The 12,587-nt window shown below is 44.5% G+C and overlaps 2 protein-coding genes across 2 annotated transcripts; one reads left to right on the top strand and one right to left on the bottom strand.

The window, feature by feature from the left end:
- Window positions 1-3,094: 3,094 nt before the first annotated feature.
- On the bottom strand, window positions 3,095-4,749 carry LOC117583142. The gene is made up of 4 exons (XM_034271332.1): window positions 4,506-4,749; window positions 3,754-3,896; window positions 3,396-3,534; window positions 3,095-3,326 (listed from the first exon to the last, which is right to left on the bottom strand). The coding sequence occupies exons 1-4, from the start codon at window positions 4,730-4,732 to the stop codon at window positions 3,095-3,097; spliced, it is 741 nt and encodes a 246-aa protein (XP_034127223.1). The 5' UTR covers window positions 4,733-4,749.
- Window positions 4,750-6,355: 1,606 nt separating this feature from the next.
- LOC117583422 (serine protease HTRA2, mitochondrial) lies at window positions 6,356-7,907 on the top strand. Its single transcript, XM_034271719.1, has 2 exons — window positions 6,356-7,558; window positions 7,615-7,907. The coding sequence occupies exons 1-2, from the start codon at window positions 6,453-6,455 to the stop codon at window positions 7,778-7,780; spliced, it is 1,272 nt and encodes a 423-aa protein (XP_034127610.1). The 5' UTR covers window positions 6,356-6,452; the 3' UTR covers window positions 7,781-7,907.
- The last annotated feature ends 4,680 nt before the right edge of the window (window positions 7,908-12,587 follow it).

Here is a 12,587-nt window from a genome sequence, read left to right as displayed (position 1 = left end):
TTTGGAGAGGAAATTATATCTCAATCTGTGCCTTAAATGACGTTCACAACAAAATTGGCACCAATCAAAAAGAAAACTTTTGAAATTATTCTGCAAATTGTGAGACTTTTTATACTCAACATCGATGAAAGCATAAATATAGTAGGTATAATAATAAAGAATCTACATAAATATATGAATAATAATAACTATAGATAAGAACGGCAATCGTGCAATTGTAGCAATTTCAAAATTCTCTTTGGCCTTGCTTAAAGTTTCTCTTTATTGATGATGATGATTGTATTGCAAGAAAACGAATAAACACTTTTGGAAATTATGTATCTTTAGTTGAGTTAAGCTCTAATTAACTGAATGTTGTGTCTCTTAACAAAGTAACAATAATCATACACCAGCAGCAGCAGCCCCGAGAGATCTGAGGAGCGCGCGCCTGAGAATGATTTAATTCATCAAATTAATTGCGAGAAAATCCATATGTTCAAAGCCTATCTATGAATCTAACAGATAGAAAGAAACATAAACATATAATACGCACATGTAATAAATCAAATAAATGGAAATCTATACCATACATATATTTATGTACGATTATGTTTAACTTTTTGCATAAATAAATGTTTATAAAAAATCCACGAGCCATCGAGGTATTTTTAATGGAATGTAAGAGGATTACTTTGGGGGTTACAAATAAATGCCATTTATTTTCCATGCTGATTGAGTGTCAATCAATCCATCAATAAATGGTGAAAATTCACACAAATGGAAATTCAACGAGGATTTAAGATGTTGCAAAAGCAACACACAAATGCACACCTGATGTCCTCGAGTTGACATTTATAGATCGGTTTGACAATTGGAAAAACATAAATATTGTAGTTCGTACGTAGTCGTGTGACCAGGAGAACCAAACAACAACGATGCAGGCTCGATGCTCCTCGGGTTGCATGACAGAACAATTGGATAAGCGATTTATTGCGGCTTCATTTATGGAGCAAAATACGGGCAGGTTAAGAGCTGAGAACAATGGTATCCACATGAGCCACACTCAAACCGATGAGCTTTATATTTAATTTTGGGGAAAATGTGTTTCTTTTGGTAATTTTATGCCACAGCTGTTTCTGGGAAAATGAGTTTGTGCCCCGACAGCGCTGCATGCTAGTGGCGTGTGGTACGCTTTTATTTGGCGCTGCAGCTGCTGCTGCATTAGGGTTTGTGGCTTTTTTTTTAGGTTTTGCTTGTTTCAGTTTGGCTGCTGCAAAACAGGAGCAGAAGGAGATCATGAAATCTCTGAACAACAAATATAAATCCTGACACCCATTAAATGCATTACATTACGAATTATATATGTATGTACACTTATGTACATTAGTGGGAGAGCAAAAGCTTAGCTCTTACATCTCTTACCTTTTGCCATTTTCTGCATTTGCTGTTCTCTTCCTCACAAGAAGAACATTCGTTTTTGCGCTGCTTCCTCTCCCCTTTCCCCTAACCAAACAGTCAACACAGTTGCAAAGCACTTCCCCTTCTCGACATTCACCGTTGCTTTAAAAAGTGGTCACTAGCGCAAACGTTCGCTCTCTTGGAGTAGGAGGGGAAACACAAAAGACAAAATACAATCAGAGAGCAATTAGGTAGCGCAGCAGAAGAAGAGCATGGAAACTAAGGCTCCTACGCATTAAAATCAGCGAATCTTAGTTTCTCGAACATTCCATGATTCGATATTCTCATTATGACCGCCTCAGCTTCTTCCCCCATCTTCCACACATGCCAACCCAGCAGCAAAGCACTTTCCCCTTCTTTACATTTACAGTTGCATTAACAGGGCAAAATATTCGCTGCTTGGAGTAGAAGAGTGAGAACAAGGTTGAGAGAAAGAGAGAATGTTCTAAGCATGAAGCATATATATAAGGAGGTCTCTTGGGTCCCGTAATGGTGAAGTGAAAGGGTTTGCATCAACAAGCGAGCACGCACTGAAAAGTAATAGACCGAACTTACCCGAGGGGACCACCTCTTATAGTTGCTTCATGGTTCAAAGTCGCCTACGCATTAATTTCTGCGCCGCTCTTTTCAATTTTTCGGACGGACAAAGCGCGCGTTTTTAGGTCGCGGGTCGCGAAAATCGGGAAATGGATGAAAAATCCTGCAGGAAAATTGTCGCGAAGTGGTGCAGTGCAGTGTTATGGTGTTGTGAAGTGCAGAGAGTGTTGCAATGTAGTATGGCAGAAAGCGGCCCAAAAATTGCAAGAAAAAAGTTCGTGATCCAGAGAAGCAGCAGGCGTCGTCAAATTGGCATACAAAAGGCAGAGCGGCAGAGGAAAATTGGGCAATAAGTGAAAGTGAAAAGTGTATGGTGCATTTAATGTACAAAACGTGTATAATGTGTATATTCCATGCAGAAATCTTTTTTTTTTGTTCGATCATGTGATCTCTTGCAAGTTGTGTTGGTGCGCTTGTGTGTGTGAAGAAGAGGAGAAAAGCAATAAGAAAGGAGCGAGTGCAGACTGTCGTCGCTCTCTCTGGAAGAGGGGCAGCAGATACCGTAATGGCTAAATATTATTGCCCAAAAGGTAAGAGATAAAAACATAAACTTTATTAAAATTCGCCCTCTTTAAAATGCATTAGTAAATCAGCTTTTGTGTCTCTTTTATTTGAAGCACCTGTAAAAGTATTTATCCTCTGACCTGGCAATAAAGAAAGGAATGCTTTGGGGAGACCCTCACCCCGACGAAAAATGCGCTTTCAAGGTAAACATCATGAAGAATAATTTTATTTGAAAAAATACATTTAATGTAAGCTTAACATACTAGAGATAAACCAGAGTCGCTGTCCGACCCCGTGACCCACCCCAACATATTCAACGAACAACAGAAAACGGTACATAGAAGCAGAGGGACACAGAGAGAGAGAGTGAAGCAGGGAGGTAGACTAGAAATGCTTGGCATTTTCATTTGGGACAACCCAAGGACAAACAAAAAAGACAAAATAAAATCTCAAACTCATGCCCGCTAAACACCCACTGACCCATGACCCACAGCACTCACACACACACTCACTCCCCCAGGGGCACTCACTCACATTCGTTCATTCATTCTTCGATTTACGGCAGGATTCGCACCACAAACAAAATCAGGAGCAGGGTTAACTGGCTAACCAGCCAGTGGCGTGCCAGTCGCGTGGCGTGTCCGCAGATATTCTCGAGGACGGCGCAGTTCCTAAAGTGCTTTTCGTCCGACAACATTTTGGCCGTCTCCCGTGCAAACTCCGCCGAATTCTGGTAGCACTTGTATCTCGCGCTGTTGTAGATGCAATTTTCGTAGGCAAAGCGCGCACTGAAAAGAGTCCGGGGGGGTGCCACATAGTACCAATATCGAATGCAATTTGCTGCAAGCCAAACTTACCAACAGAATTCCATGAATTTGGCGCTGGCATTCCGTGTGCCATCGTGCACCTCGTCACTGAGGATGCCCTCGAACTCGGATGTGCAGCTGACCCAGTCCAGCTGGATGTACGCGAAGCAGTCCTTGTGCCGCAGGTAATCTGCAAGAGTGGGGAGCCGCACCAGCAAATGAATAAATCATGTTGCAGGCCACTTAAAGTGCTGTCAAGTCGACTTGTCCTTTGTGTGAACTTTGGCGGGGTATTAGCTGGATTATCTCAGTGTAGACTCTTCCTTCTATGCCTGTGGCTGGTGTCTGGTCGTGTGTGGGTGTGTGCCTGAATGTGTGGACTTAATTCTTCTTAATTCTCGTCGCTCACCTCGCTGAAAATCCTGATCGCCGCAGAATTTATAGAAAAATCGCCGCGCACCCTCCACATTGATCTTGAAGGTTTCCAGCTTACGGTCATTCAGGCAGCGCTTCGAGTAGGCATCGAAGCATCGCATTCCGCGGTTGAAAATGCTGCAAAATGGTGGAATAAATGAGTAAAAATAAGCCTAAAGCCTGTCCCCTGGCCGTTTTATTGCTGGCTGACTAAAAGGTGTTTTGGTTCAACAATTCCCAAAGCCAATTGAACCAAGGTAAATCCAAACAGGAACCCTTCCTATAAGTCCTACAAAGTCTATCCATTCGGAAACAAATTTGTGCAAACTTTTGTCTTAAGTTGGAACCCAACTGACAGTGACTGTGGCTGTGGGTTTTCATTAGAAAATGCACTTAAAGTTGTGTGCCTAAAGTCTACTGTTTAATGTCACATATTTCCGAAGAAGTTTTGGGCAGCCAAAGAGGGCGGGCAAATATTTATAAAGCAGGGAGCAGCAATCAGGCCACAATTTTGGCCATCGATTACAAGTTTCAATTGCTGTAAGCTAAGTGGAAGACTAGAGAGCTTTTCTTTATAATTTGTAGCTAAAGCTGCTCTTAAGTTTCACCTAAATAATGCCTGAATCTCTGCACATTTCCCCCTCTAAATCTTGCTACTTGAAAGTCCTCTACTCAGAATGCATTATGTAACCCATAAATAATTTAGTTGCACTTCTTGGCAGCTGCTAAGCACTGTCCTCGGCGTACTTGCACTTGGTCGTAATGTCACTCTTGCTGATGATGATTTTGGTGTTCTGCAGAAACTCCATTAGATGCGGCGGCAAATCCTTGAAGCAATTATCCACCATGCGCTGCGTGCTGCCGCAATCCTCCCGCTGGCTCGTTCCATTTTGATGAAAACCGCGAACCGCTGTCACCAGGAGTATGGCGGAATACCCGAAAATTAAGAATTTTCCAGCGGTATTTACGCACATCTTTGAGGGGCCACTTGTTGCCGTGTTTGGGCTTAAGGAATAAATGATTAAAGGGGTCTCAACCGAACGATTGCTGGCAGCGTACTGTGCCGGGCCAGTGGCTTGCAGCATCTTTAAAAGGAACTTGCAACATGCTGAAACCTGATGTTAACATGTTAACTGTTAGGTGCCAGCGCATGCGCATGCGCCCACATCCAGCACGTGTTTCAGTCTTTTGTTTACATTACAAAAGGCAGGCGACTTCGACAGATAGACGGGCAGACAGACAGGGCTAGGAATTTGCATAAATTGGGTATGTCTCTCTCGCCCTCGCTCTCTTTCTAGTCAAATTCAACTGATTGTTTGTCCTTGTGTACAGCTCTCCTTATTGCGTAGCAGACAGACTGAAGTGTCGCATTCCTCACAGGTGGGAGGCTTGTCCAACCGCATGGGTCTCGGAGGGTGTGGGCTTTGATTAACTCACCTTTTTTTGCCAGTCCTAGTCCTAGGCAACAGCCACGTAGTCATATCATGCTCGTGTGACTTTTATGTACATTTCTCACAATTTCCTTTGTTTTGGGCCAGTTCCTGTTAACAGTTCTGCCTCGAGTTTGGCGTTGGCTGAGCTTCCCTTTTGCTTTTGTGCTGCCAATATGCAGGCATATTCCAAATGCATCAAACCAGAATCACACATCGAAAGGGAGTGTCAGAAACCTAAGGCAAAATTCACTGATTTGTGGGGCTTGTGGGTGGCTGGCACCTTTTTTTGTTGATTAATTCCTTTGTGGCTTTCGAGAGGTAAAAGGTGAAAATGTGTCAGCAAATAAATTGAAAAACAATTGAACTTCGTTTGCATTTGGTCTGTTCCAGCGATGGCAGCTGGAACATTTTTTCGCCGTGGGTTAGCAGTAATTCACTGTCAACATTCGAGCGGCAGCCAAATCATTATTAAATCAGATTCGTTGGATTTGAAAAATTTAAATTTGAATGTAACTGAAACCGCGCCGAAACCGATAGCAGCGACTGGTGCTAATTAATAATTCGATAAGTTTTCACGAGTGAGCGATAAGTTTGTAGTGCAGCAAGCAGCTTGTGTCAGTGATAATTGGAAACAGCGCTGCCACCGGGTCTCATTTATGTACAAGTACATCGAGATGGATGATTTTATCATACAACGGGACTTGCCCGCCAGATTTGAAATCTCGTTAAGGCAAGTGGGCAAAGGCAATATTTGAAGAAAAGTTAACAATAATGTTAGGAATATATAACAGGGCAAAAATAAAAAAAAAATTTATTTTGTGTAGCAAAATTGTTCTTACTGTATTTCTAAAAAACTAACAAATGAGATGTAGGAAAATATATTCCCTCTAAAGCAATTAAGGACCAATAATTTTTAGACATTGTTTCCGTATGGAATACACCTACAAAGATTTTCTTTAGCTTTAAGGTCGTTCCATCAACGTATTTTTAAGATAATTGTCAATCGCTGGCCCAGGTCCGAATTCATTCCCATTTCAAATCTCGCGGGCTCTACCCGATGAATCTCCCAAATCTCCCAAATCTCCCATCACAAAGCACGAACTATCGAGTGTAATAATATCGATATCGACATTCGCCGCTAGCCGGCGACACAGCTGTTTGCCACGCGGCCACCCAACTCGAACAGCTGTCAGCCGGATTGAAAAATTGAATAACAAACAATTTGAAAACTGATAGACAAGGATAGGGAGCACTGAAATAAATGTCGCTGCAAAGTATTAACCACTTGGAAATGTTCCTAAGACGATGCACGGCGCCCACGTTACGACGCTGCTATGTGACCAGCGTCAGCGGCACAACAGCGCACACAGCCGGCAGCAGCAACAAAGGCAGCAACGGCGACAGCAATAACAAAAACAACAAAGAGAAGAGCAAATCCGGCTGGCGCAGTGTGCTGCGCTTCTGTGTGCCCTTCTCGCTGGGCGCCCTGGTCAGTGCCATGCTGATACTCCCAGACGATATTGTCACGTCCACAGTCTCCGCCCGTTCGCTGACTGGCCGCCGCAAGGAATTCAATTTTATCGCTGACGTGGTGGCCGGCTGCGGGGACTCTGTGGTGTACATTGAGATCAAGGACACGCGCCACTTCGACTACTTCAGCGGTCAGCCCATAACGGCGTCCAATGGCTCGGGCTTCGTCATCGAACAGAATGGACTGATACTGACCAATGCCCATGTGGTGATCAACAAGCCGCACACGATGGTGCAGGTGCGACTGTCGGATGGACGCACCTTTCCCGCCACCATCGAGGACGTGGATCAGACCTCCGATCTGGCAACGCTGCGCATCCAGGTCAGCGGCCTGCCCGTGATGAAGCTCGGCAAGAGCAGCACCCTGCGCTCCGGCGAGTGGGTTGTGGCGCTGGGCAGCCCCTTGGCGCTGAGCAACACGGTGACGGCGGGCGTCATCAGTGCCACGCAGCGTGCCTCCCAGGAGCTGGGACTGCGCAATCGTGACATCAATTACCTGCAAACGGACGCTGCCATTACCTTTGGCAACTCGGGCGGGCCGCTGGTGAATCTCGATGGCGAGGCCATTGGCGTCAACTCCATGAAGGTCACCGCTGGCATCAGCTTCGCCATACCCATCGACTATGTGAAGGTGTTCCTGGAGCGTGCCGCCGAGCGGCGCAAGAAGGGCTCCGCCTACAAGACGGGCTATCCGGTGAAGCGGTACATTGGCATTACCATTCTGACCCTGACGCCGGAAATACTCTTCGAGCTGAAGTCACGCATCCAGAATATGCCCGCCAATCTCAGCCACGGCGTGCTCGTGTGGAAGGTCATTGTGGGCTCCCCGGCGCACAGGTGGGTCTAGCAATTGCTCCAAGGAATGTCGCTAATCTCTTGTTTGTTCTTTCTAGTGGCGGCTTGCAACCGGGCGACATTGTTACACACATTAACAAGAAGGAGATCAAGAACTCCTCGGACTTGTATGATGCGCTGGCCGAGGGCCACAAAGTGCTGGAAATTGTCATCCTTAGAGGCGTGCAGCAATTGCACGTGAAAATTACACCAGAGGATCCATAATCTGCCGCTGCTCCTATTAGTTTTAGTTTCAATTTGTCTTGATTTAACAAACAAAACAAAAAGCAAACCCAAACCCAAACCGTAGTACGCCTGGGAAAAAGGTTTGCTGCCCATATTTGATTGCGCACATTTGCATAGTTCGAGCCTCGTTATTGCCTCATTGGCCCAACACACAAGTTAATCCACGCAGTGTATGGCATAAATGTACAAACATGTCTCCTGGTCATCGATTTCTCTTTCATGAAGAGCTGCAAGCTGCCGTCTCTCTGTCCCATCCAAGAACGACAAAAATGTATTTACGCTAATTGAAATATCTCGCGTTGCGATCGATCGATGCCATATTTTTTATAGGCCACAGCCAATGCAAACGTTGAAGCGACACGGAACTGCAGCAGCCACGAAAAAAAACCGTCGAAAATCGAAATGCAAATTTCAATAAATTTATGCAACTGTATGCCCCAGCGCTTCCACTGACCTGGCAACCGATACACTTGCAGGTTTGGATTGTGGTGGCTAAGTGAGGAGGTTTGCAGGGGAAATGGATGGCAGAGCCTGAGGCAGGGGAGCAGGCAGCTAAGAGCCATTTTTGCAGACAACATTTCCTACATATTTATGTACATATTCATTCGCTTTAGTTGCCTCTTTTTTGGCAGTGTATCTTCCACTTCGTTCGAGCTGTTAGCCTTTTGCTACTTGATTTTTTTGTGGGTGACATGGCAGACGTTGCCGCGAGACACTGATGTAGTTGCTGCCTCCTGCCTGCCTCTGTCGTTGCGTGAAAAGTGAAATTCTTCTGATTATTAATTTTATTTTCGCTTTTGGCGCTGCTACGCTTTTGCTGCTTTTGGCATATAAATTCACATATATTGAATTTTCACCCCATTGTTGGTGTTGTTTATGCGACGGCGGCCTTTATGACATTGTTGGCACTAAGTTACTTTTATTGCTTATAAGCCGCACGCATAAATGCGGCTTAAAGTTCATAAATTGTTTGCCAATATTTTCAACTCGGGTGCGGGGGGTTAAGTAAACTCCGAACCTTTTTATTTACTCTCGCTGCAGCACTCGTTTTTTGCTGGCGCCCCACGCTGTTTTTTTGCACTTTCTTTCTGGCCATTTACAGGCATCCATTTCGAGTCGCCTGCTTGTCCGCTGTCCGCTGTCCGTGGTCGGGGGGTGTCCGCTGTCCACTGTCCGCTGTCTCTTGTCCGTTGTCTGCTCACCTCTGCGACAACTAATTGAAATATTTAAAATGCATAAAAGTATCGCATTTAAACTTTGCAATTAGTTTGTGGTGATCGCTGACGAAGTTGTTTTTGCCATTGCTAATGCTGTTGATGTTGTTGTTGTTGCTGTGTCGCGCTTAAATTACAAACCTGTGAGAAATTTTGTTGCTGTTTGTTGGTTTTTCTATGTGCCCACAGTTGATGCATACTCTAGACGGGTCTGGGGTATGAGCATTTCACTATCCAACACATTTTTTCGGCTCAAACTTTTGTTTTTGAAAAGTTTAACTGAATTACAATTTTTGTAAGAATTATTATTATATTTTTGTTTTATTGAAGAAATTACAAAAAATTGTCTATGTGGTTTTTTGGTTGGGAAGTGTGGTGGGAGAAAGTGATGTTCTCATTCAGGCCTCAAATTTTAATTTTTGTGTCTTTTCTTTATATTTTTTTAATATATTTTTTCGTATATTTGTTCAAATTTATTTATCCTGAATTTTTGGTGCACTGCCATCACATTCCATTGATTTACATTGTATGGCATATTGTTGTAGAATATTATGGAAATTTATTTATCGGAATTTATAGTTTTTACACAAGCGCGACATAAGGCACATTCACACCTCACTTTTGAGTGCTTAATTTTTATTCTGTATTTTCTTTATGCTCGCAAAAAGTTACTCACTTTAAGTAAAATGTATATTCAATATTACCCATAGAGTAACCAAGAAATTGTACAGTTTTTTTGTGTTATTTTTAATTCGCAAAACATTAGTTTAAATTAAGATCACAGAGAGCTACCTTTGCGGTGAGCAGCGCGATTCCGCCTGCCGTCTGCCGTATGCCGTCTGCCGCCTGCTGCACTTTTGTGGCTAAAACCGATCATGTTCACACGCTCCAATCATAAAGCCGAAGCCGGCTCTGGCTCGACTTACACTTTCATAAAAAGGCAACAATTAAAGCTGAGCTGTGGCGAGGATGTTGGATGTTGGATTTGGCTTCATCAATTGTTCATCGTTTAATGAGGGTCAACTTCAGGAGGGCGACTTCACTTTTGATAGAGTTATTAATTGCGGCACTTTGATTTGTCGCCAAAGAAGTGACCCAGAAGTGTCAGCCATTGGATTTTTGCACGTGTAATTACGGCCTGTCTGATGACCCCCTGGGGCACCTATAACACAACTTTCTCGTTCGCTGATTCCCATGAACTGCTCACATTTAAACATACTGGCAGGCGGCACGCGGCAGGCGGCAAGGAAAATGCTGCATAGAGTTGCAACAACAACAGCATGCTAAACATTAAGGTTCATGACACACAACTGTAAAATGTTTCAGCCTCACAAAACTTTTACCGCCGATAATAAATGGCTGCTGCGACTTTTGCGCCCCCAAAAGTTCAAGACATTATTCCGCGGTGCCGGGAGAGGGGGGCGCATTCGCGCATGTGAAAAGTTCTGCGCTGAAGAGATGAGGAGACTGGCAGCCGTGGACATGGACAGGAAGTCAGTCAGTGGGTTCATTTGTTGGCTTAGATGAGAAAACGAAGCCAAGAGCATGGGCTGAAAGCTGTGAGTCTCGATCGATGGCCAATGCCACGGGGGCTATAAATCATTTAAATAGTTACATAATAATTCTGCCAGCCAAAAGACATGATCAACAACATGATTATGAACATCATTATGATGTCGATTGACAACTGAGCAGAGAGGCTTCAGGTACACAGCATTAATCAAGAAATCAAGAAAAAGTCGAAACGGAGTTGGAGTCGAAAATGAAGTCATCTGGCGACTGGTCTGACTGTGCCACATGGAAATTTGTGTGTGTTTTAATGTGCCCGTTTTTATGTGGCGCAGCAAATTGTTTCTACTGCTTAATGGACACGAACTGTGCCCCGCCTCGATGGCACTTAAATCAACGAAACACACAGACACAAAGACACACATAAATAAAATGGCACGAAAAATTATGATGATTACGCGGAAATGTGTGGCAACTGGCTGGGGCCACTGGGCAAAAATGCTTTATGAAATTGCACAAGTGTTGGAAATTGCTGAATTATTGCGCTCGATTCGCCGCAGGGCCGCTGGCTCTGCAGAGTTTTCATTTAACATTTTCTTGGGACTGGCACTGGCACTGGGACTGGGACTGGCACTGGGTCTGGCACTGTGGCCAATGACAGTGGCTTAGTGGGTCAGTTTACACATCTGCAAGTGGCTTTTGGCTTTGGTCAAATATTTGCACGGCAGCGTAAAAAGTCATCATCATTAATAATCATGGAAGGAAAATTTTCACCTGCCAGGAAAAACGTTTTAGCTGCTCGACTGTTGGCTCTGATGTTTTCTTTATTTATGCAAAAATCCATCAATTATTTATCTACGTAAACTCGCTGCCAATCTAGCTCGGAGCATCCGCTGATCGTCTGGCAAACTTTTCAGTTCTCAGCTTGATTGATTCGTCAGCGTGCGGCCTGTGACAATCCCACATAGAGCGGATCCCAACGATTTATTTATCTCTACGCCAATGCCTGCTGACCATTTTCGGACAAATTATGCATCAAATGGCGGCGGCCCAATGAAAATGATGTCATCCGTCGCGTCAGTCGGTCGGTCAGTCAAATGGTTTCTACCGGAGCTTACCGTGGGCTACAAATCCGGGCCACCTGAATCATTTAATTGTGGCGATTTTTCACAAAAATTGAAACATCTTCCGGCAGCAGGAGAGGGGCCAAAGACAAACGATGTGTGCCCCGAAATTAGTTTTTCGCATGCTGCCTGCCTGCCTGCCTGCCTGCCTGGAGCCTCGAGGCGTGAAAAGATTTTCGCATGCAAGGTGCGGCCACAACAGTGGCGGTGGCAGCAACATTTGTGCCACTGGCAGCGCAGCAAGTGTTGCTCTAATTCATAAAATGTTTTTGCTACCAACTCTCAGCGCGTTGAAAGCAAAGTGGGGGTGATCGAATAAGGCATACCCAGGGAGGTAGCGGAACAAAAGGGAAAACCTGCTTGATATTCAGCATTTCTACTCCAATTAAATGTGGGTTAAAGTTGCTCGTTTCGAAAAAGCACTCCTGCACTTTTATTACTCCTAACTTCTGCTAACTGCTGGGTATTTTTGCCTTGCGGTTCTCACACACACACACACACACACACACACACACACACACGAATTGGTGTTGGCCGGCCAAGGCCTCAGCAGAAATTTCACTTCTATAGAAAGAAATTCCGCAGCTCAACGAGACAGCCAGAGAGCCTGAGGCTTTTCTTTCACACTTTTTTCGCGGATCTGATGCTGCCACTTGCCTGGGCTGTCCGTCCAACTGGCTGCTGCTTGCGGTACTGCTGCTGCCACTGCTTGCTAGTGCTGCTGCTGCCACTGCTTGCTGTTGTTGCTGGCCTGGCTCTTCCTCTGCTGCTTTTGTTTATTACGCATGACATGCAGCCAGCATGTCGCCCACCCATCACAAGTGCCGTCGCATGTTTTTCAATGGAATGCCAGAGGGGGGAACTTTATATTTCAACTTCATTAATTGAAATTACAAAACAGCACGTTAATATATGTACGCTGCCCCTGCCAGTGTGTGT

Source organism: Drosophila guanche, unplaced genomic scaffold (genome assembly GCF_900245975.1).
Source record: "Drosophila guanche unplaced genomic scaffold, DGUA_6, whole genome shotgun sequence".
Taxonomy (NCBI): Eukaryota; Metazoa; Arthropoda; class Insecta; order Diptera; family Drosophilidae; genus Drosophila; species Drosophila guanche.
The sequence above is the reverse complement of the archived record's forward strand: the minus strand, read 5'-3'. Positions and strand labels throughout refer to the sequence as shown.